Here is a 25,126-nt window from a genome sequence, read left to right on the forward strand (position 1 = left end):
CTCCATTCTGCACTCCTTAAATATCAGTGAACCTTGGCTCTCAGACTGCCTATGATAAGACAAAGTTTAGGGCAGAAATCTCATACTTTAATAGAATATGTCAATTTACATAAAACAATTTAATGAGGTTTTTCATTATTGTGATCATAAATAAATCATCTTCCATGAACATGCGTAACTATTTACTCCTCCAAAAATTCCTTTTTGCCATTGTGTGGGAAAGTAAGTATATTCTGAATAGGCTATAAATTCAGTGACTCAGACACTGGATTGAGTATTCTCCCTGAAGGAAGAGCTTAGGTGGAACAGGGCAGAATTAAATAAGACATGAAATGGAAATAAATTTTGTAGTACAGGGAAACTGAGTTTTCTTGGAACTAGGAAATTTTAGTAAAGGAAACATCTGAGTAGATCCTAGCAAATAAATACCAGTGTAAAACATACACATGCACACATGCACACAACTATACAGGAGAAAAAGGAAAAAGGAGCAATTTATCAATGATGTTGGGAAAGCAAATTCATTTTTGCTACCTTGAAATAACAGAATGATAATTTTCTGAAGCTGACATCTTGAGAAAGGTAGGGTTATGCAATATTAAAGAAAGTATATTAAGTATTTGAGAGAGTGATATTGAATATAGTAAAGTGAAACTTATAATTGGAACAGATTCAGAGATAAGGATATACCCTGGTTACAAAGCCTTTTCCCTTTGGCATTTATGTCTAGAGATGTTTATTTGCATATAGAGGTGTTTCTAGGAGGAAAGATGTTTATGAGAACAGAGACTATAACATCATTTTACCAAATTGTACAATTTATAAAGGAAAATTACTATAATAATATATGATTCTGTATATCTGGGTTATAAGCAATTTTGAGATAATTGGTCATTCAGACACTACAGTAAAGATATCATTAGAGGGTATAGAATTAGAGTATCAGAACAGTGGGAGAATAATTAATGTTTCTAATGAAGTATTAAATTTTTCAGGAGAAAAACTGCCTTTCATTTTGTAACATGTATTAATCTAGGGAAATGTGGAATGATTACAAGAGTGATGTGTTTTTGAAAATATACTCTCAGAAAACAGCAAGAGAACCATTGCATACACATTGGTTCATTTGCACTATCCCTCTTCTAAATGAATTGTTAAGAGTCAGGGAGATTGGTAAGCGAGTATGTTGTCGTTTTTCAAACTCCTGAGGGGATCTTAAAGCCTGTGGGTAATAAGGTTCACTACTGTTCACAGACATTGTGACAAGGATGTTCAAACTCTCTTATATATTGCAAAGTGGCATGAATTGCAATGATAAATTGCTGAGATAATTGGCTGTGGATTCATGGTAAAGACTCAAAGGATGTCCTTATAGAAAACAATTGCCGGATGGTTTTTAATGCTTTTATTTCCTCATTACATATTTTCACTTGTAATTTTTATTTTTAATCATTTATTTTCATTGTTAATAAATCATGACCCCCCCATGTTCTGATATTCTGATCCAATCACTTTCTATGAAGAACATACCAATTTTTGTCAGGAATGTTCAAGGTTTTATTTCTACTGATTTTAATTTTCTGTGGAAGGAGATACTCAACAAAACAAGAGGCCCTCATGTTCCAAGAAATGCTTTGCCATGATTGACTATTAGTATTCTGATGATTAATAATTTAATAAAGGTACTACACATTTATATGACCTTAGTGATTAAAAAGAGGAAAAAATTGCCCAGAATACTTACTGTCTTGGGATATTCACATAAAAATGTCAGAGATGCCTTAACTGCAGACATAGCACTTTTGAATCTTCTTTTTGAAAAAGAATACTTACTGTCTCAGACACTGTTGAGATGTTATAGATTAATTTCTGATTTATAACTGTTGGAATAGTTTAGCATAATAAAGACCCAGGTGAGCTTTCCTATGAGCTTTCAAGGACAGACACATTCCCCTTGTCCAAACAGGACATTCTAACTTTTGATCATGTCTAAAATCTTAGGAGATGAGATCAGGGACCTGAGAAAAGGAAGCTAGAGGTGCTAGTTTGTCAGGACCCAAGGAGATAAGAATATCTGACTTCCAGCAAAGGAGTGAATTAGAGCTACAGAATCTTAAGTCAGCAAGAACAATTAACAAGAAGTTGGGACTTTCTTGAAATATTAAAGAATCCCTGAGAAAGGCCAATGATGTGGTTGCCACTATATTGATGGTGTAATACTTGAAAAACTAAAGACTGTTCTTGTTCTGGAGTCAGGGTCAGTCCTCTTGGGGTATACATGCATGGCAAAATGAAAATGTATGAAGAATAATGTGGTTCAGCATGTATTTGACAATATTCATTTGGGGTTGCTGTATAAATCTACCAATTCAGTGTCATGAGGTGGTGGGATGAGGAAACATTTCATTCTCATAGTGGAAAGCAATGAAAGTTGTCAGGGTTTTTGAATGGGTCTTTGGAAGTCTGAATATTTAACCTCTAGTTACTTTTTAGTTTATATTTCTATACAACTTTCCCACATTTCTATCCCCCATCTACCTACGATGATACAGTGCCCAAATCCAAAAGTGTCAACACTTTTCTACTAACACTTGGTTCTAACCTTCATGGAGATGAATGTGACTCATTCCCCTATCCCCAGGGATGCATGGTTCACTGAACTGGAACCTGGGATTTAGTCTGACCAAAAATCAATTCTGATCCTGAGTCTATTAAACTGAAAGGACTAGGAAAACACATTCAAAATCATACTTGGTATCTGTCTCTCTATTGTACATTGATGATGAGTAATTAAACTGAAAATTTCTATGAGCTTTTCTAGTGGAAATCTTATCAGATTTAAAGTGTTACTAGTCATATAGTTATACCAGTAGTAATTATAGAATGATGGACGTTTTTTCTTCTTCCCCAGCCAAACTGTTCATCTACTATTGGAGCCATGGGTCCCGGGAATATTGGACCACCAAAATCAGAAGAGCTCAGTGGTAAGTTATTATTAAAGCAATAAAGATCAATAGAATCAATATAAATACTTTGTAGCAAAATTATAGGAACAGTAATACCAAAGTTAGCACATATGCAGATGAGCTAACCAACAATGTATTGCATAGTTAAGAATTGCTATGAGAGTAAATTTTAAGTGTTCTCACTACAAATAAAAGTATATGAGAAAGGGGAAAAAATAACAGAATGAATCAACCAACATCACCCTATGTAAACGTATGATTACACAAATGGTATGCCTTTACTCTATGTACAAACAGAGAAAGAACATGTATCCCATTTGTTCACAAAAAAAAAAAGTATATGAGGTAATGTATATGCCATTTGGTCTGGTTTAACCATTACACAGTTTACAAGCTTTAAAACATTATGCTGTACATGACAAGTATATAATTTTTTTACTTGTCAATATAAAAATAAATAATATTAAAAAGAAAAAAGAAGTTGGGTGTGGTGGTGCACACCTATAATCCCAGTGGCTCAGGAGGCTGAGGCAGGAGGATCCTAAGTTCAAAGCCAGTCTCAACAACTCAGTGAGGCACTAAACAACACAGTGAGACCCTGCCTCTAAATAAAATACAAAAAAGGACTGGGGATGTGGCTCACTGGTTCAATCCCCAGTACCAAAATTAAAAAGGAAAAAGAAATAATCATGGAAATGATGAATAGCCAGTTGCACATAAAGATGCTGTGATGCTGTTTTTACTCTACAGAGGCAGGAAGTAGTTTTCCTAATAATGAAAAATAATTTTCCTTGAATTATCCACATTCCTGGACATATTTTCTGACATCTGTCTAAGAAAGTTTTGTGTGATTAGATAATTGTTTTAATGTTTATGGTCTCAAGATGCTTCTAACCTTCTATATTCTGGCAATTTCACAAAATTAATTAATTAATTAATTCAATAACTATGTATTGAGAGCCTGTTATATACTTGGCAGTATGATAATCTTTGAAACTATGATCAAGATCAAAATGATCCCTGCTCTCTTTGAGCTAATAGGCTTTTGGAGAAGACAATAAAACAAGTATCCACACAATTTTATCTTACATTGGATACTTGTGAATTCAAGTTCATGGAATTATTTTAAAAATCACAGGTCCAGGGTTTGGGGATATAGTTCAGTGGCAGAGAACTTGCCTAGCATGTAGAAGTCCTGGGTTCCATCTCTAGCCCTTCCAAAAATAATAACAATCTAGGATAATGACATTTCGTGATGTTTTCCTAGCATTTTGGTGTACATTTCCATAGAGTTGAGCTTTTCTCAAATCTTTAAAAATACAGGAGACTAATTCTGTTGGTCTTGATCACAGTTACCAGAAGATGGGCAAAGAGAAGAAGTGAATTCATTCATTAATCTAGCTACTTGTAAGAGATATTATCTGGAAAATGTTTAAAATAATGGCTAAAATGAGGTCTGAGAATATTTAAAACTTTTAGCTATTGTTCAAGAGACTTTTTACCTTAGAGATATTCACTACATGGAATACTAGTTCCGATCCAGATGTACTTCTGTGCTGCCTGTTATTTCTGATAATGTAAGTCTAATAATCTCTGAATTTTGAGGGCAATGAGTCACATGCAAAATGTTACCTATAAATCTGTGCTCAAGCTTTAGAAGGCCCATGCTAGATAGAAGCAGATAATTTTAAAAGAATTGGCAGAATTGAAAACCGGACAATCAGGTGCATTTCTGGGAATGCTTGAAAGGACTCAATGTTCTGCACTTAATGCATGTCCCCATCGGATGCCACAATAGAACAAATGAAAGATGTATTTTTGCATGCCTACTGGAGCCTGTCTACTTTTAAATATTTTAAAGATGGCATATGGAAAACCAAAAGTTCTGCATAAAGAACAAGAAGTGACAGATATTTTCTTTAAAGCTCATGTACATGTGAGGAAAATACTGGATTAAAAAATGATCCTCATCCAGTGCTTTAAGTTTCCTTAATTGATATTATTTTTTTTACTTATGTCATGCTTGTACAAAAGGTATTAAAGGGTTTTCATGTAGTAAAAAACAATACTAGGGACATATTTCTGTCTAAATCAGATTGATCATATATATGATTTTTATCTTTTATATATATATACATATAAATATTTTACATGTGATCCTGTTTGTTTCTGAAAAAGGTATAGTATTTTTTGTATATCTATATATCATCTATTTATATATATATATACATATATACATACATACATATATATACAGAGAGAGAGAGAGAGAGAGAGGCAGATAGACAGAAACAGAGAAGAACTGGAAAGATATAAAACACCAGAATGCCAACATTAATTATCTCCAGGCAGTTGGGTTATAGATTATCTTATTTTTTTTCTTTTTGCTTATGTATTTTCTATAATTATTATTAATAATTCTACAATGTATAGGTCTGTGTTGATAATATTTAAAATCAGTTGTTACTAATTTAACTTGTCTGGACCAAAAGAACAAGCTAATGATTACAAATAAAGAATGTTTATTTCAGTTATCCCACAATGAATGTGAAGAACTTGAACCATTTAGAGAAGGAAATTAAGCAAGGACTTCAGTTTTATCTTCTCTTTCTTCACAGTCATCTCTCAAACTGGTGATGAAAATAGTGAGGACATCTGGAATCCAGAAGAAGTTCCCGAAGGAGCAGAGCATGATGACATGTGGGATGTTCGAGAAATCCCAGAGTAAGTCAAATGAAACCAGGAATGTGGTTAGGGTTTAAGTTAGATGTGTCACCTGATATTCTATTTTTTTAATTATTATTTTTATTTTTACAGACTGCATTTTGATTCATTATACACAAATGGGGTATCTTTTTGTTTCTATGGTTGTGCATGAATCATTCTATTTTTGACAAGATTCATAAAGTAACTTATACCACATAAAAGATAAAACCATAGGGACACACAGAAGGCATGTATAATTAATCATTTTTCCCCTTCTAAGGCAAAAACAAATAATGAAACATAATACCTTCCTTTCAGTTTTATCTAGCAAAAAATGAAAAATTATCATTTTCATTATAAATTTATATTTAATGTCAGTTTGTTGTCTACTGTAGAACTAACAGTAGGAGAAAATCACCCCATTAAATTGCAACTATTCATACAAACTCAATTATAATACTATGTTTATGTCTCAAAGACCTGCTTTTAATTACTCAGTGCTTTATAATTTCAGCAAAAGGCCATGTATTCCCTTCAATTATCAATTATTACCCAGACTTACTTACTAGATATTTAAGGATTATGCTTTTATTCAGTGTATTTTGCAAACAAGACTCAAACTTGTAACCTTTTCAATACCATCAAACTCTAGACATAAAATTTATAATCATTAACAGGAAAAAAAAACCTTTCAGATTTTTTAAAACCCTCATACTTTTTAAGGAATATAAAATATGTTTACATACATTGATGAAGATCATTTTTAAATAGAGTTAGCATTAAATATATGTGTTTTAAAATAAAACTTTGAGTATATAGATGAACTGGAAAACAAAGCCAATATTTATAAAATTTTAATGTACTTTATTAGTTCTTAAAGAATTTTATGGCAAGTGATCTGTCAACTTTTCTAACTGTGACTACAAAACTAACTGTCCAGTTCATTTTAAAAAAATACCCATGCTTCTGTCCTCTGTATCAGTTTTGAAAATAGAAGCAGTGGGAGAGTGGGGATAATTAATGAAAAAGAAGTATCCAGCTTTCAAATAAACTATGCCAGAAAATATAAACCTTGTAAAAAATCAAAGGAGATAGGTTATATAGGTGGAGAAGAAGCAGTGAGTTTGGTTGGATATGTAGACATGAAGGTAAACCTATATAGTAAACTGTTGGAAAATTGTATCTGTTGTTAAGGAAAAGAGCAGGAACTTGAGGGCAAATCCATCTGGGAGTTATGAGCTCATGGAATGATTCTTTCTGTTTTGTTTGAATCTGGCTTAACATTTGTAAATACTTGGTAGACATTGTAGCCTATTAAGAGAGAAGTACCCTATATCAAACAGCTACATATTTCTAGTCTTGTTCAACGCCCTCCCACAAAATCCCTCTTCTATTCTTGGGCATTCCTATTTGCAAATGGTCAGAGGTTCATTCTAGTCCTTTAGTCTTCCATTTCAGAGATTTACTATTTCTTCATTAGGGTATAATTAAACATAGAAAACAAATTTAAGGGCAGGAGGTATTGCTAAGTGATAGAGTACTTGCCTAGTATGCATGATGCCCTGAGTTCAATCATCAGCACTAAATTTAAGAGGAAGGAAGAGCCCAAATTTAAGAGGAAGGAAAGTTTTGTGAATTGCCTTTGTGGGATAAAATAACAGGAAAATCTTTAATTGAACTAAGAATCTGTAGGATCAGTTTCTATATGTCATAGTGTAGCTGTGCTGACTGTATTACCAGTGTAGAACTATGGAAATAGAAAAGACCATAAAAGTCATTTAGTTCTCACCCACCCTTTCCATGAATCATACAAGTATATATGCCAAGACTTTGTGAGTTTGTAACTTGACTAAGGTCACACAGAGGCAGTATTCAACCTGGATTTTCTAACTCTACTCTGTGGTTTAAAATGAGCAGAGGAGGGTTTCTATCTATCCATCAAACCCTGGGTTATAAGAATGGACTTTTTTTTAATCTTCTACTTTTAATCTTATGAGAGTATTATTAGAAATTCCCTCAATCCCTTTTATCCATATAGTTTTAAAAGAGTTAAGCTTTATTTTAGAAAATACATATGTATAAAATAATAATCTTGCTTTTCAGAGTCTGGCATTTTTTACTGTTTCTAGACTTTTGTTCCTTTTTGTTCTACTACATGTCTGAAAAGAGCAAGCATTTTATTTAGTCCTTTTAGTTTTTGTAATAGCTTATCCTCATATGATTCTAGTTTTCTTCTCTGTGACAGGAAATTGCTCTTTCATTTTGAGTCCCTATCATAATTGACTTTTTTTTCAGGTATGAGATCATATTCAAACAGCAGGTGGGAACTGAGGATATATATCTAGGATTGACAAGAAAGGATTCTTCAACTGCATGTTGTCAGGAGCTAGTGGTAAGACTCTCCTCCCTTTTCTCATTGTCTATATAACCATTACCACTGAATCAACTGACTGCTATATACATAACATTGTAGGCAAGGATGTAAATTCTGCGTAGTCATTGCTATGTTTCAGGCACTAAGGGACTGATGGGGTACACAGTTTAAAATTGGTAACATTTACAAAATCTTTGAAGTTTACACATGTTGGGCAAAATTTACAAATATAATAAAACCATATGACACAATACATGATTACTACAGGTAGTCCTACTAAAACCATCCAATCTGATTATACTGAATATTCTTTCCTCTCACTGCTGTCACATACATGTTGTCTGATTGGTTATTACCTTTGGATGCTGATAGGCAATCGGAATGAAATATTACCTTCCCCAAATTGGTTTATCTCTGAATATCTGATTTAAACTACTAAGAAGATGTCTAGAATGTTGCTTCACTCCCTTATCTGAATGACACTACAGCATGTTGGGGAGGCTGTAAGTTGCTGTTTCTGTAAAATAACCACAATAATAACCAGTGAAATCAATAATACCACTGTACTTCTGCTTATTTGATCCTCCTAATGATCTTATTGAAAAGTCTGGGCCTAATCTATAGTGTGAGACTTGTTTTGGCAACAAACAAGTGATTCTGCTGTTAAAAGTTATTTTTGAGGTGGGGTTTATGCTTTTATCTTTGTCCCTACTCTCTTAGAATACATTATAGAATACTGAGGTGCCCATAGGAGATGCTTAATATTTTTTATCCTTAAGCAAATGATAAATGGAATTTGAATCTCTCTTTGGCATGAACTTCAAGTTTTCTCTTATTAGCAAAATCTAAGATATTCAATTGAATCAAGTAAAATAATGGGAATAGTGACTTTTAAGTACCTCAGGAGATTTTTCAAACTCTAATGAGTTAAGGTTTCAAGTGATCTTGAAGTAATTAGTTCCCATGGTTTTACCAGTAATATTCAAATTTCCTCTCTCATAAATTACTGTAAAATTATGTTTTCAATGTCTAGTGTTGGGATTGCTCTAAGCTCTGGAGAAATTCTAGACCCTAAATAAATAAAACTGTTGTGAGCCTTTCCATTTCTCTCATGCAAATTGTTACTACTAGTTTTAATAATAAAGGTATCTTGAACAATGAATCTTAGAAACTAAATCATACCTCATAATAGGAAATACAGTGTATCTAAAATTCAATAAGTATATACAGAAGACTCGATCCTTCCCTCTAATTAATTTATAATTGATTGAAGAGACAAAGCTAACATAAATGAACTAATTTTATTATAAACAAACTCACTGAAAGGCAATTGTAAGTGTATTAGGAGTTCAGAGAGTTTGGATAAGGCTTGGACATCACTCACTGAAGCCAGCAGGAAATAAAACATTTATCAGTGCTATAGCACTTTACCACTTATTTATCACTCTTTTCCTCTTGCTTTCCTTTCTCTTATTTCTTCATTTATTCAACTTTTTTGTGTTGCTTGGGACCAAACCCAAGACCTTGTACATGCTAGGCAAGTGCTTTATATGCCCATTTATTCAATATTTAAATACTTAGTGAATGCTACTACATACCATACACTGTCCTAATTACTGAGATGCAAAGATAAATAAGAAATGGCCAATTTTCCTCCAGGAATTTACAGTAAAGGAGATAGACCCCTAATAAATTATTGCAGTTCAGTTTGGTAGGTGCATATATAGAGGCATATATAGGTACACTATGATATAAAACATAAAGGGATCAATTAATTCCATTTGGTTTCCAAGAGAGTTCTAAGCAGAGGAGGTAAGAGCATGTGAAAAGGTATCTAGGCATGGAATAGCATGGTATATTTGAGTAAGTAATGAATACAAAAAGAATCAGGAATAACTGTGGGTAATGGCATCCTGGTAAACTGTCTCTCAAAAAAGATTTTAAAACCCTGATTTGGGTTGGGGGTATGTAGGTCAGAGGTAGAGTACTTCCTTGCATGTTCAAGACCTTGGGTTTGATCATCAGCACTGAAAAAATAAATAAAACCTGATTTGTAGTTGGAATTTTATCCTGTAGGCTTATTGATGGTGATATTTACCATCATTGCTTAACCCTATTAGTAAGACTTAAAGAGACTGTTGACCCCATCTCAAGTATTTATTGCTCAAATTTATATACTTATTAACTTATAATATAGTGTTTCCTTGAATTTAAGACATCATCAAATTATAAATGTGCCATTTATTCTTAATTTTTGTACTGGGGATTTAACTCAGGGATGCTTTACCACTGATCTACATCTCTAGCCCTTTTTATTTTTTATTTTGAGACAGGGCCTCACTAAGTTGCTTAGTGCCTTGCTAAGTTGCTGAGGCTGGCTTCAAACTTGCGATCCTTCAGCCTTAGCCTCCTGAGCCCCTGGGATTACAGGCATATGCCACTACTTCTGACTAAATGTGCCATTTATTTAATAACAATACTTGAGAAGAAAATAGGTACACTACCACACTAAATGTATGCATTGATCGTGTGATGTATATCAATATCAGAAACATGAAAATGTGGGAAAATTGTACCTTAAATTGGTTAAATATTTTATTTGGGTCTTGGACGTGGTCTATATGTAACAATACAATCAAAAGACTTTAAGAAGATTACCCTTGCTTAAGCTGAGGAAGGTAATAGGAATACAATCTGTTTAAGTATAAGAAGTGATTTGGGCTTTAGAAATTCACAAGCCACCCTTTCCTTTACCTGACACAGATTCCAAACAAGAATGCAAATTTTATGAACCTTAAATCAAATGATACTCCTAAACAAAATTTTAGATTAACAATATGTATGTCTTCAGCAAACTTCTAACCCCAAACCTAAGAAAATCCAATATCTAAATTCTGCCTGTACTCTTGTTATTCTCTGTTGCTTTACTCCTAAGTTTGTAGCTACCAAGTCTCCCTGGCCTTAATCTACATGTAGGTATTTTAGAGCCAGGTTAAATCTGTGGTTTGCATATTTGTTGCTATTGTTGTTTTACCAATATGTTGTTTCTTCAAATAAAATTTTATGAGAAAACCCAACTTGTAAAACATGTAAAAGTACCATCACCTTGGGGAAATAAAAGGTACTACACTCATGAGATACATCTTATGAGATTAACAGGGGCTCCTTGGAAAAAAATTAGAAGAATGCTGATTTAGTCTCTCCTCCTTGCATTATAGTTGAGAAACTAATGTCAGGCTTACAAGGTGTCAAATACTCATAATTTAAGGGAAGAATAATAAGAGAGCTAGAGGGCTTCTTCTGTGTATACCTCATGAATTGGAGGCCTTTCCCTTTTTTGATTTTATTTTCTTGTCCTTTTCTTCCTTTGTCTGTAGTCTCCATTCTTCCCCACAAGTCTCCCACTGTGAAGGGTTTGATATATATCCTTGACAGTATATCTTTGAATACATATGTGTCATTGTTTGCTATAAAATTTTAATTCATAAAATACTTATTTAACACTTAATATGTGATAAATGCTATAGACCAGGTAATGGTCATACAGTGTTGAAAAAAACAGACAAGGTTTCCTTCTCTCTAGGAGCTTATTGTCAAGATATTAAGCCACTTATACACAGCAATGCAGTGGTAACTATCAGGTAGACTTGCCAGATTTTTACAGACTGATCTAATAAGTAAACAATGACCCCAAAAGAAAATAGTTCATTACTTACACAGCCTTAGCACAACCAATATAATGTCATCTCCTTATATGCCTTTGCCTGCAAGAGGACATCAAACCAAATGGCAGGTAACACGAGCAGTGGGACAGTCTGTGGCTGAAAAGCCAACTCTAGCCTACAATTAGCTATTTTATAGTCTGCATCTATGGCCAAGGGGAGTGAGGTAGGAAGTTATATGCCTTACTGGAACTGGGGAGTAGAATGAAAAACTGTCTCACAGAAGCTTCCTGCAAAATATGGAGCCTCCCACAATGTAGAGGCAGATAAGAAACAGCATTAAGGCAGCTCCTCAAAGACTGCCTATCTTCCCATGTTCCGGGAGGATCACAGGATGTTCTGCCAAGAGCTGGGTCACACTGTAGTTGAACTTTGCCTACGTGGTCCATGTGCAAAGTCACTAGAGTATCATAATGGAGCTTTTTCCCTATATTTATATGATATGAATAAACATTTTTGTCCTGGTTGTTTTCACTTAATATAACAATAACAACAACAACAACAACAATAATAATAATAGCAAACACTTTATATAACATGTATTATGTACCAGGAATTTCTCTAAGAACTTTATACATAGTACCTCACTAATCACCATGCCAAGATGCTATTATTACCCATATTTTATAGATGTTAAAGAATTCAATCACATTAAGGTCACACTTGTAGATTTTGATAGACTTGAGCCCAGGTTATATGAATTCAATGGACAGTTCTGCAAATTATATGAATAAAAAGAAGCGGGCCTCGCAAGCACAAGGCCCTGAGTGCGATCCCCAGTACTGCAAAAAAAAAAAAAAAGAAAAGAAAAGAAGCAGAAGTCCAAGCTGACTTAGCAACAGAGGTAGCATTTGACTAGAATATTTGAAGAACAGATAAGAGTTTGTCAGGCAGCAAAGCGTGAAAAGTTCTCCAAATAAATGAACAGCATGAGCAAAGATAATGCTATGAAAGTAGATAGTGTGTTTTAAGAACTATTTGTGATATTTTGGAGCCCCAGAATTCACTGGTATTAAGTAATATAGAAGATAAAACAGAATAAGTGACTTAGGGCTAGTTGTGAAAGACTTTGAATGCCATATCATGTGCTATGGACTGAAATATGTCCCACCAAAATTCATATGCTAAAGATATAAACTCCCAGTGTGATGGAATTTGGAGATAGAGCCTTAGGGAAATAATTAGGATTATATGAGGTCATGAGGGCAGCACCCTCATAATGGGATTAGTGACCTTATAAGAGACAACAGAGAGGTTGCTTATTGTCTTCCCACCTTGTGAGGACACAAGGAATTGGCAGCCATGTATAAGTCAGGTAGAGGACCTTCGCTAAACCCAACCATGCTTGCATCCTGATCTCTGATTTCCAGCCTCCAAAACTATAAAATTTTTTCTATTGTTTAAGCTATCCAATGTATGATATTTTGTTAAGGAAGCTCAGGAATAGAAACATCATGTAATTTGGACTTTATTTTCTGCATACTAGTGTTAGTAAATATTTTAAAGTGGGTGAGTTCACTGTCTGTGGTGGTACATGCCTGTAATCCCAATAACTTGGGAGGCTGAGGTAAGAGGATTGCAAGTTGAAGGCCAACCTCAGCAACTTAGTGAGACCCTGTCTCAAAATTTTAATAAAATGGGACTGGGAATGTCACTCAGTGATAGAACACCCCTGGGTTCAATCCCCACTACTGAATTAAAAGAATGAAAATTAAAAAATAAAATGGGTGAGTTAAATGATTAGATGCATATTTCAGAACAACTTTAGTGGCAGTGTGAACATAGAATTTAGTGGTGATTGCGATGGGAGATAAATCTGAGTTTGGGTAAATGAGGTAGGCAATTACACTCGTTAAAGTGAAGGAAGTAAGAATAAATTGTGTCTGTGAGGATGGAGAGGAAAGAATGTCTTCAGTAAATATTTGAGTGTTAATATTGATAGGACTTTGAAAGTGATTGAATGAGTTATGTATAGAAAAAACAAAAGTCAGGTTTCTAATCCAGGTGACTATGTGAATGATGATGGTTTTAATTTAGATATAGGAATATAACATGGCTATCTCTAAACGGTTGACTTAGAGATGTTTTTGTTTCATTTTAATCTTATTTTTTCCATTTTTTACAATTACTATCAATTACTTTCAGAAGGACAGTAAGCAATCAAAGGTTAGTTTTATTTGTGTGTTGTGAGGGTGGGATATGGAATGCAAAAAGGAGACAAAGTTCTAAGAAAGATATTAATTTTGGGTTATAGTAGGTTGAAGTGCCTATGGGAAATTTTGTTGAAAGTATCCAAGAGGCTGTTAGAAATACAAATCTATGTGGAACTCAAGAAGAAGAAATAGACTGGAGGTGTTGATTTTCAAAGTAGATGGTGTTTGTTTCCTGCAAATATTAGAATCTACCACCAGAGTGCCTGATTTCCATCTGGGTTGGAATGAACTCAATGTGATTTTTAGTAGTGTACGTGTGTGTTTGTGCACACTCATGCACACACATGCGTGCACATATGAATGTGTTCGGAGAGGGGTGTTGAGAGGGATACTATGAAACCTAAAGGAATTGGGTTAACTGGGGACACAGTATGGGACCAGTGAGATAAAACCAACAATCAGAGACAGTTCAAAACAGACAAGTTTTTCCTATAGTTCTACAATTAGGTATTAATTTAATATTAAAAAAACAAGGGGGATTGGATCAGTGAGGCTGGGATTGTAGCATGGCTTTAGAGGTACAAACAAAGACAATGGGAGAAGTAAAAAAAATCCATCATAGAAACTAAGTAAGAAAGAGTGGGAACCTGCCTACTCTTGAGGACAGGACTGATTGAGACACTGAACTTTTGGGTGCCAAATAAGGCATATGGAAAAAGGAATAGATACCAAAGATATGTAAGAAAGTAGCCCGGCTTCTCCATAGGAGTGTTTATGGCAAGAAGAGGGATAGGTGCATTGGGGATATAGGTCAGTGGATTCCCATTTTCACTCAGGGGTGTTGAACAACAGACTATCTCTAAAATCCCACATTGAGTGGAACTAGAATTATTGTTATTTTACCAAGTATATTGCCAATAATTTTGTTCAAGGAGAGGGGAAAAGTAGCCTGCAGATAAGTTTTTGAACTAGAATGGATGCACAATATTTTTTGCGCTCCTACTTTGAAGGATATATATCAATAAGAGGACATTCTGATGTGACCTAACAAACAAGCTGTTAAGCCTGGTTTTTTAGTTTTTATCATCACCTCCTCCTTATGAAATGAGTCTTGTTCCCATCCCTAAATCTCACTGAGAACAGGGTTAGAGTCAGGAATAGGGTACAAGTCAGGCACCATGTGGCAGAACAACTAGGAATCACATGTTTATCACATGTATTTATCTCAGAAAGGGCTATCAATCATCTTGAGCAAAGTGTCGGCTCATCCTCTAAAAATTCACTTGTTTCTTGAATGGTCTGCTTCTCAAATCCTGATTTCTCTCCTAAGGTTAAAATATTCATATTCATTTACTTTTAATGAATGAGTAGATTTGGCTGCCTGATAAGTAAATGGATTCTCTTTTTCCATTTAAATTTCTAGAGGATAGATACCTGCTTTATTTTGTTTTGTTTTGTTATGCTTCCTGATTATGCTGACCTTGTTTGATTGGCTGTATATTACACTGTGTGGCAGGGAAAAGGAAATTTTTGATGTAATATGATTCTTTATTATCAGCTCCAGGCAGCACAAGCTTCAGTTAAATTCCTAATAACTCTCAAACATACATATATTTATAGCTAATATCATAGTATTCCTTCACAAAGATGGTAGTAGTGAGAGTGAGGAACTAATATCTCCTTAAAAGTCAATTTAGGCCTGGAAATATAGCTCAGTGGTAGTATATTTGCCTAGCATGCATGAGCTCTGGGTTCAAGTGTTCAATCCCAAGTACCACAAAAATAGAGCTAGTTTAATTATATAGAATTAAGGTATTTCTAATTGTGAAAGTAATATATATATTTAAAATGTTAATACCAAAATTAGCAGAGTTGTAAATGAAAGTTGCCTATAACAAAATACAGAGAAATTGAGAAATAGACTTAAAATTAGGAAGAAATAAGGGTATAGGTTGTCTTATACATATAATTGGTAATAAAAATCAGTAATATTACATTTTTTTATTGTAAACAAATGGGATACTTGTTGATTCTCTGTTTGTACATGGAGTCAAGGCATACCAATTGTGTAATCATAAATTTACATAGGGAAATGTTGTTTGATTCATTCTGTTATTTTTCCCTTCCCCCACCCCTCCCACCCCTCTTTTCCCTCTATAAAGTCCTTCCTTCCTCCATTCTTGCCACCCTCCTTAACCCTAACCCTAAACCTAACCCTAACCATAACAGTACCCCTCCCACCCCCCATTATGTGTCATCATCCGCTTATCAGCGAGATCATTTGTCCTTTGGTTTTTTGAGATTGGCTTATCTCACTAGGCATGATATTCTCCAATTTCATCCATTTGCCTGCAAATGCCATAATTTTATCATTCTTTATGGTGGAGTAATATTCCATTGTATATATATACCTCAGTTTCTTTATCCATTCATCAACTGAAGGACATCTAGGTTGGTTCCACAGTCTGGCTATGGTGAATTGAGCAGCTATGAACGTTGATGTGGCTGTATCTCTGTAGTATGCTGATTTTAAGTCCTTTGGTTATAGGCCAAGGAGTGGGATAGCTGGGTCAAATGGTGGTTCCATTCCAAGCTTTCTGAGGAATCTCCACACTGCTTTCCAGAGTGGCTGCACTAATTTGCAACCCCACTAGCAATGTATGAGTATATCTTTTTCCCCACATGCTCACCAACACCTATTGTTGCTTGTGTTCTTGATAATCGCCATTCTAATTGGGGTGAGATGGAATCTTAGGGTAGTTTTGATTTGCATTTCTCTTATTACTAGAGATGTTGAACATTTTTTCATATATCTGTTGATTGCTTGTACATCTTCTTCTGTGAAGTGTCTGTTCATTTCCTTAGCCCATTTGTTGATTGGGTTATTTGTATTCTTGGTATAGAGTTTTTGAGTTCTTCGTATAGTCTGGAAATTAGCGCTCTATGTGAAGTATGAGTGGCAAAGATTTTCTCCCACTCTGTAGACTCTCTCTTCACATTACTGGTAGTTTCCTTTGCTGAGAGAAACCTTTTTAGTTTTAATCTATCCCAGTTGTTGATTCTTGCTTTTATTTCTTGTGCTATGGGAGTCCTGTTAAGGAAGTCTGATCCTAAGCTGACATGTTGAAGATTTGGACCTAATTTTTCTTCTATAAGATGCAGAGTCTCTGGTCTGATTCTGAGGTCCTTGATCCATTTTGAGTTGAGTTTTGTGCAGGGTGAGAGAAAGGGGTTTAATTTCATTCTGTTGCATATGGATTTCCAGTTTTCCCAGCACCATTTGTTGAAGAGGCTATCTTTTCTCCATTGCATATTTTTGGCCCCTTTGTCTAATGAGAAAATTGTATTTATTTGGGTTTGTGTCCGTGTCCTCTATTCTGTACCATTGATCTACCTGTCTATTTTGGTACCAATACCATGCCATTTTTGTTACTATTGCTTTGTAGTATAGTTAAAGATCTGGTATTGCGATACCCCCTGCTTCACACTTTCTCCTAAGGATTGCTTTAGCTATTCTGGGTTTCTTATTCTTCCAGATGAATTTCATGATTGGTTGCTCTATTTCTGTAAGGTACGTCATTGGGATTTTAATTGGAATTGCATTGAATCTATATAGCACTTTTGGTAGTATGGCCATTTTGACAATATTAATTCTTCCTATCCAAGAACATGGGAGATCTTTCCATCTTCTAAGGTTTTCTTTAATTTCTTTCTTTAGTGTTCTGTAGTTCTCATTGTAGAGGTCTTTCACCTCTTTTGTGAGATTGATTCCCAAGTATTTTATTTTTTTCGATGGTATTCTGAATGGGGTAGTTTTCCTAATTTCTCTTTCTGAAGATTCATCACTTATGTATAAAAATGCATTGGATTTATGAGCATTGATCTTGTAACCTGCTACTTTACTGAATTCACTTATGAGTTCTAAAAGTTTTCTGGTGGAATTTCCTGGTTCCTCTAAGTATATAATCATATCATCAGCAAATAGGGATAGTTTGAGTTCTCCTTTTCCTATTCGTATCCCTTTAATTTCTTTGGTTTGTGTAAATGCTCTGGCTAGAGTTTCAAGGACGATGTTGAATAAAAGAGGTGAAAGATGGCATCTCTGCGTTGTTCCAGTTTTTAAGGGGGATGCTTTCAGTTTTTCACAATTTAGAATGATACTGGCCATGGGCTTAGCATAGATGGCCTTTACAATGTTAAGGAATGTTCCCACTATCCCTATTTTTTCTAGTGTTTTGAGCATGAAGGGATGCTGTATTTTATCGAATGCTTTTTCTGCATCTATTGAAATAATCATGTGATTCCTAACTTTAAGTCTGTTGATATTGTGAATGACATTTACTGATTTCTGGATGTTGAACCAACCTTGCATCCCGGGGATAAAACCCACTTGATCATGGTGCACTACCTTTTTAATATATTTTTGTATGCGATTTGCTAAAATTTTGTTGAGAATTTTTGCGTCAATGTTCATTAAGGATATTGGTCTGAAATTTTCTTTCCTCGATGTGTCTCTGTCTGGTTTAGGTATCAGGGTGATATTGACTTCATAGAATGAGTTTGGGAGGGTTCCCTCCTCTTCTATTTCATGGAATACTTTGAGAAGTATTGGAATGAGCTCTTCTTTAAAGGTTTTGTAGAACTCAGCTGAGAACCCATCTGGTCCTGGACTTTTCTTTGTTGGTAGGCTTTTGATGACCTCTTCTATTTCATTGCTTGAAATTGATTTACTTAAGTTATGTATGCCCTCCTGGTTCAGTTTAGGTAATTCATATGTCTCTAGAAACTTGTTGATGTCTTTGAGGTTTTCTGTTTTGTTGGAATATAGATTTTCAAAATAACTTCTAATTATGTTTTGTATTTCACTCGTGTCTGTTGTGATATTTCCTTGTTCATTCCGAATTTTAGTAATTTGAGTTTTCTCTCTCTTTCTCTTTGTTAGTGTGGCTAAGGGTTTATCAATTTTGTTTATTTTTTCAAAGAACCAACTATTTATTTTGTCAATTTTTTGTATTGTTTCTTTTGTTTGAATTTCGTTGATTTTGGCTCTGATTTTAACTATTTCCTGTCTTCTACTACTTTTGGTGTTGGTCTGCTCTTCTTTTTCTAGGGCTTTGAGTTGTAGTGTTAAGTCATTTATTTGTTGATTTCTACTTCTTTTGTTGAATGTGCCCCATGAAATAAGTCTTCCTCTGAGTACTGCTTTCATAGTGTCCCAGAGATTTTGATATGAAGTATCTTTGTTCTCGTTTACTTCTAAGAATTTTTTTTATTTCCCTCCTGATGTCTTCTGTTATCCATTCATCATATAATAGCATATTGTTTAATCTCCAGGTATTGGAGAAGTTTCTGTTTTTTATTCTGTCATTTATTTCTAATTTCAATCCATTATGATCTGATAGAGTACAAGGTAGTATCTCTATCTTCTTGTATTTGCTAACAGTAGCTTTGTGGCATAATATATGGTCTATTTTAGAGAAGGATCCATGTGCTGCTGAGAAGAAAGTGTATTTGCTCTTGGTTGGATGGTATATTCTATAAATGTCCGTTAAGTCTAAATTATTGATTGTGTTATCAAGATCTATGGTTTCTTTGTTCAATTTTTCTTTGGAAGATCTGTCCAGTGGTGAGAGAGGTGTGTTAAAATCACCTAGTATTATTGTGTTATGGTCTATTTGGTTTCTGAAATTGAGAAGGATTTGTTTGACATACATGGATGAGCCACTGTTTGGGGCAAAGATGTTTATGATTGTTATGTCTTGCTGATTTATGCTTCCCTTAAGCAGCATGTAATGTCCTTCTTTATCCCTTCTGACTAGTTTTGGCTTGAAGTCCACATTATCTGAAATGAGGATGGATACTCCAGCTTTTTTGCTGTGTCCATGTGCATGGTATGTTTTTTCCCATCCTTGCACGTTTAGTCTATGATTATCTCTTTCTATGAGATGAGTTTCTTGCAGGTAGCATATTGTTGGATTTTTCTTTTTAATCCAATCTGCCAGTCTATGTCTTTTGATTGATGAGTTCAGGCTATTAACATTCAGGGTTATTTTTGTGATATGATTTGTATTCCCAGTCACTTGACTCATTTTTGTTTTTTGACTTGATTTGGTTTCTCCTTTATTTAGCAATTCCTTTAGGCTAGTTCCTCCTGTTGCTGATTTGCATCATTGTTTTTCATCTCTTCCTCATGGAATATTTTGCTGAGAATGTTCTGTAATGCCGGCTTTCTTTTTGTAATTTCTTTTAGCTTTTGTTTATCATGGACGGATTTTATTCCGTCATCAAATCTGAAAGTAAGTTTTGCTGGGTATAAGATTCTTGATTGGCATCCATTTTCTTTCAGGGCTTGGTAAATTGTTCCAGGCCCTTCTAGCTTTTAGGGTCTGGATTGAAAAATCTGCTGATATTTTTATTGGTTTCCCCCTGAATGTAATTATATTCTTTTCTCTCACAGCCTTTAAAATTCTGTCTTTATTTTGTATGTTAGGTATTTTCACAATAATGTGCCTTGGTTTGGGTCTGTTGTATTTTTGTATATTTGGAGTCCTATAAGTCTCTTGTCCCTGGTTTTCCATTTTATTCTTCAGATTTGGGAAATTTTCTGATATTATTTCATTGAATAGATTTTTCATTCCTTTGGTTTGTTTTTCTAAGCCTTCCTCAATCCCAATAATTCTTAAATTTGGCCTTTTCATGATATCCCATAATTCTTGTAGATTCTGTTAATGATTTCTTACCGTCTTCTCTGTTTGGTCAACTTTGTTTTCAAGATTAAATATTTTTTCTTCAACGTCTGAGGTTCTGTCTTCCAGGTGTTCTATCCTATTGGTTATGCTTTCTATGGAGTTTTTAACTTGGTTTATTGTTTCCTTCATTTCAAGGATTTCTGTTTGTTTTTTTTCAGTATCTCTCTTTATTGAAATGATCTTTTGCTTCCCGTATTTGCTCTTTTATCTGTTGATTGGTTTGATCACTAATGCCTGCATTTGTTCTTTCATCTCTTCCTTCAATGCCTGCATTTGCTCTTTCATCTCCTCGTTTGCTTCCCTGATTGTTTTAATTATGTACATTCTGAACTCCCTTTCTGACATTTCTTCTGCTGTGCTGTCATTGGGTTTTATTGATATAGTATCTAGGTGTTTGGGACATTTTCTTCCCTTGTTTTCTCATATTGGTCAGATATCAGTGGGACTCTGAGATATTGCAGATTTCTTCTTTGGCTTATAGTGTCCCTGTAGATTTCCAGTATATCACCTCCCAGCCTTCAGTAGCCTGAAGTCTTGGAGGAACTTGATAATGCAGTGCTTCCGAAGAAAGCTGCCTCTAGCCCGCTACTGGGTCCAGGGCTGGGGGCTGGTTCTGTGTGGAAATCCTCTCACTGGGTGGTCCTGCTCCTAGTAGCTGGCTATAGACAGGGCCTGCCCCCGCCTGAGGGAGCCAGGCTGCTAGGGGAAAGCCTCTCCCTGTCCTTCCTTGTTCCTGGAAGTCACCTGTCGGCCAGGGCCCGCCACTGGGTTCAGGGCTTGGGGTTGGCTCTGTGAAGAAAAGCTCTCACTGGGTGGGCCTGCTCCAAGAAGCTGGCTATGGACCCTGCCTGCTGCCGGAGGGAGCAGTGCTGCTTTGGGAAGTCTCTGGCTGCCCTGCCCTGCTCCAAGAAGCCGCTTATGGGCCGGGGCCCACTGCTGGGTTCAGGATTTGGGGTTGGTTCTGTGTGGAAAAGTTCTCACTGGGCGGGCCTCCTCCTAGAAGCTGCTGTGGATCGAACCTGCCGTCGGAGAAAGCAGGGCTGCTTGGGGAAGACTCTCGCTGCCCTGCCCTGCTCCGAGAAGCTGCCCCTGTCCGGGCCTGCCACCCAGGCCAAGCTTTACCCAGTGGGAGAGACTCACCCTGGCTGTATGTTGGTCCAAGTCTCTCAATGCCTCCCCTTCTTGAATCCTGGGTTCTGGAGTGACGGGAGATGCAGTCACCCTCTAGTCTGCCATCTTGGATCCTCCAGTAATTTTACATTTTGATGATGTCATTTTGAGGGTGTTTCATCAAAATATCTAAAGTACATGGTCCACAATCATTGATCTGAAATTGGCAGAAACTTTTTAATTCAATGCAAGAGGTTTCATAGACTGACCTTAGAAAATACCAGTATTTGATGGATGAACAAAGGAGGATTCATGGGACATAAAAAAGCTAATGTTGTTCAAGTTGAGAGTAGAATGGTGGTTACCAGCATTTGGAGACATTTGAGGTTGGGAAGGAATGAGTGGGTCTAAATTATAGTTAGATAAGAGTGAGAGGTTTTTGTGTGTGATGATACAGTGGGGTGACTGTAGTTAACAGTAATGTTGTGTATATTTCAAAAAGCTAGAAGAAATGATTTTGAATTTTTTCACCAAACAGATGAATGTTTGAGGAAATAGATATGTCTAACCTGATTTAAATATTAATCAATATATACATGAGTTGAAATATCACATGGCACCCCAATGTTATGTGTAATTTTTATGGGTTTATATATCACTTTAAAAATAAATTTAAAAGTAAAAAAAGGAAGAGGAACTGAGAAGGATTCTCAGAGATGGGAAGGAAACCACAATAGTGTCTAGTGCTGCAATAGAAGTAAAACAGAATTGGGATATGGAAGGAACTTCTAGATTTGTCAATTAAGTGTTCAGTGATGGGTGGAAGAGAAGGAACTTCATTGTCATGGCTAATGGTGGATTGAAGAAAGTTGGGAAATGAGGAGGAAGTGAAGAAGGGAAGGCAGCAAATACAGATTGTCTTTTGAAGAAGTTTACTAGTGTAGAAAAAGTGAGAAGTATTGAGGACGAGGCACAATTTAGGGATTTTTTTAGGATAGGAGTTTTAAGTATGCTTTTTAGTTGATAACAAAGATTCATTCATGTAATATTTATTTAGTTCCTACTGTACATCACTATAGCTAATGATCAAACAGTTAAAAAAAAATTAGTCATGGTATGAGCCCTTAGGGGACTTTTAGAAAAGGGTGAATACATTTTCAGTTGTCACAATGATTACAGAATATTATTGTCATTTAGTACTCAGGGGCCAGGGATGCTTTAACCCCTGCCGCAAAATGGGCAGGCTTGAAAAGTGAAGAATTGTCCTATACAATAACACCAATATTACTTCTCTCTGATTTAGAAACACTGATTAGAAAAAGAGTATGAGAATGTCCATTCAGCAGGATTCCACCTTGACTATTTCCTCCTTCTTGAAACACAGCTTTCTCTTTAATGATCCTACTCCTGATTTTCTTCCAAAATCACTGGGAAATCCTCCCCTCCTTTGCTCCGAAATCACTGCCTCTTCCTCTTTTGTCTACAGTTTTCTTAAGCTTTGACCTTTGGTGCTTGTGCACTTTCACGCATGCATGTTCTCTCTCTCCTTCTCTCTCCCCTTCTCTCTCCCCCACCCTCTCTGACAGTGGGCAGTGCTGGGAATGAAACCCAGGGCCCTGAACATGGTAGGCGAGCATTCTGCTGCTGAATTATATCCCCAGCCCTGAACTGCATCATTTTTTCTTTATCTGTTCTCTTCCATCCTGTCCCATAGCTTTAAAGAGTTTATCCCTCAACTGCTCACTTAGCATCTCCCACTTGTTTAATAGGCAATTCAAACTTAACATGCCTGAAACAGAACTCAATTGTTTTCCCCAAACCTCTTTCCCATTTATCATCCTTAAGGCAATAACATTCACCCAGTCACTCAAGCTAAAAATCAAAATCACCCTTCATTCCTTTTTCCTTAATACCTCATATTCAATACATCAGCAAACCTTACTTGCTCTACATTCAAAATATATTATAAATTCATCTGGTTTTCATTACAACTACAACTACTTTCATGTTATAAACCACCATCATGTCTCACTTGGGCATGAATCTCAGGAGATGATTCTCTCTTGACTCATCTCCCTGCTTTAAGTCTTTCACTGATTCAGCCTTTCCAAAAAGTCTAAGATCCTCTTTCTTTTTAAAAAAAAAATTATTTGTTCTTTTTAGTTATACATGATAGCAGAATGTGTTTTGGCAAATTGTACATACATAGGGTAAACTTATTCTATTTAGGATCCCATTCTTTTGGTTGTACATGATGCACGGTTACCCTGGTCATGATTCAAATACAAGGCTAAGAGAGTTATATCTGGTTAAGTCTACTGTCTTTCCTATGCCCTTCTGCCTCCCTTCCCTTCATTTCCCTTTGTCTTATCCAATGGATTTCTATTATTCCCCTCCCTTGTTTTGGGTTACCACACATCAGAGAGAATATTTGATCCTTGACTTTCTGAGTCTGGTCTATTTCATTTAGCATGATATTCTCCAGTTCCATCCATTTACCAGCAAATTCCATAATTTCATTCTTCCTTATGGATGAGTAATACTCCATTGTGTATGTATACCACATTTTCTTTATTCATCCATCTGTCGAAGAGCATCTAGGTTGGTTCTGTACATTGACGTGGCTGTGCCACTATAGTATGCTGTTTTGAAGACCTTTGGGTATAGATCAAGGAGTGGAATAGCTGGGTCAAATAGTGATTACATTCCAAGTTTTCCAAGGAATCTCCATACTGCTTTCCATAGTGGTTGCACCAATTTGCAGTTCCACCAAAAATGTATGAGAGTACCTTTCTCCCCATATCCTCACCAACATTTATTGTTACTTGTATTCTTCATAATTGCCATTCTGACTGGAGTGAGATGGAATCTCAGAGATTGTCTTTCAAAGTAAATCAGTTCATGTTGCTTCTTTGCTCAAAACCCTTAATGACTTCCTGTTGCAATTAGAATAAAATCCAAAGTCCTTATCTTAAGCTATGACATCCTAAATTAGCTCATGTTTACCTACTTTTAATTTCATATGATGTCACATTTTCTTCATTGTTGATTATATTCTACTTACCCTGGCCTTGTTTCTGATCCTTTATTTCCTGATTCCTTGTTGTTCATTCCACCTTGTTTAAGTCAGCTTTTCACTGTTGCAAACAAAAGACCTGACAAGAAAATTAGAGGAGGAAATGTTTATTTTGGGGCTCATGTTTTCAAATGTCTTAATCCATAGATGGCTTACTGGGTTGTTCTGGGCCCAAAGTGAAGCAGAACATCATGGCAAAGAATGTGATAGAGGAAAGCATCTCAAGATATCACATAGGAAGCACAGAGAGCTCTGTTCAACAAAGACAAA

At 35.5% G+C, this 25,126-nt stretch overlaps 1 protein-coding gene across 3 annotated transcripts in view; it reads left to right on the plus strand.

The window, feature by feature from the left end:
* Dnaaf6 (dynein axonemal assembly factor 6) overlaps positions 1-25,126 on the plus strand; it is a 46,310-nt gene that overhangs the window by 9,247 nt on the left and 11,937 nt on the right. For all 3 annotated transcript variants that reach the window (XM_047536486.1, XM_047536487.1, XM_047536488.1), the window contains 3 exons: positions 2,912-2,984; positions 5,585-5,690; positions 7,968-8,064. In XM_047536486.1, the coding sequence (XP_047392442.1) occupies positions 2,912-2,984; positions 5,585-5,690; positions 7,968-8,064 (276 nt within the window). The remainder of the gene's footprint in view (positions 1-2,911; positions 2,985-5,584; positions 5,691-7,967; positions 8,065-25,126) is intronic.

This window comes from Sciurus carolinensis, chromosome X (assembly GCF_902686445.1).
Source record: "Sciurus carolinensis chromosome X, mSciCar1.2, whole genome shotgun sequence".
Lineage (NCBI taxonomy): Eukaryota > Metazoa > Chordata > Mammalia > Rodentia > Sciuridae > Sciurus > Sciurus carolinensis.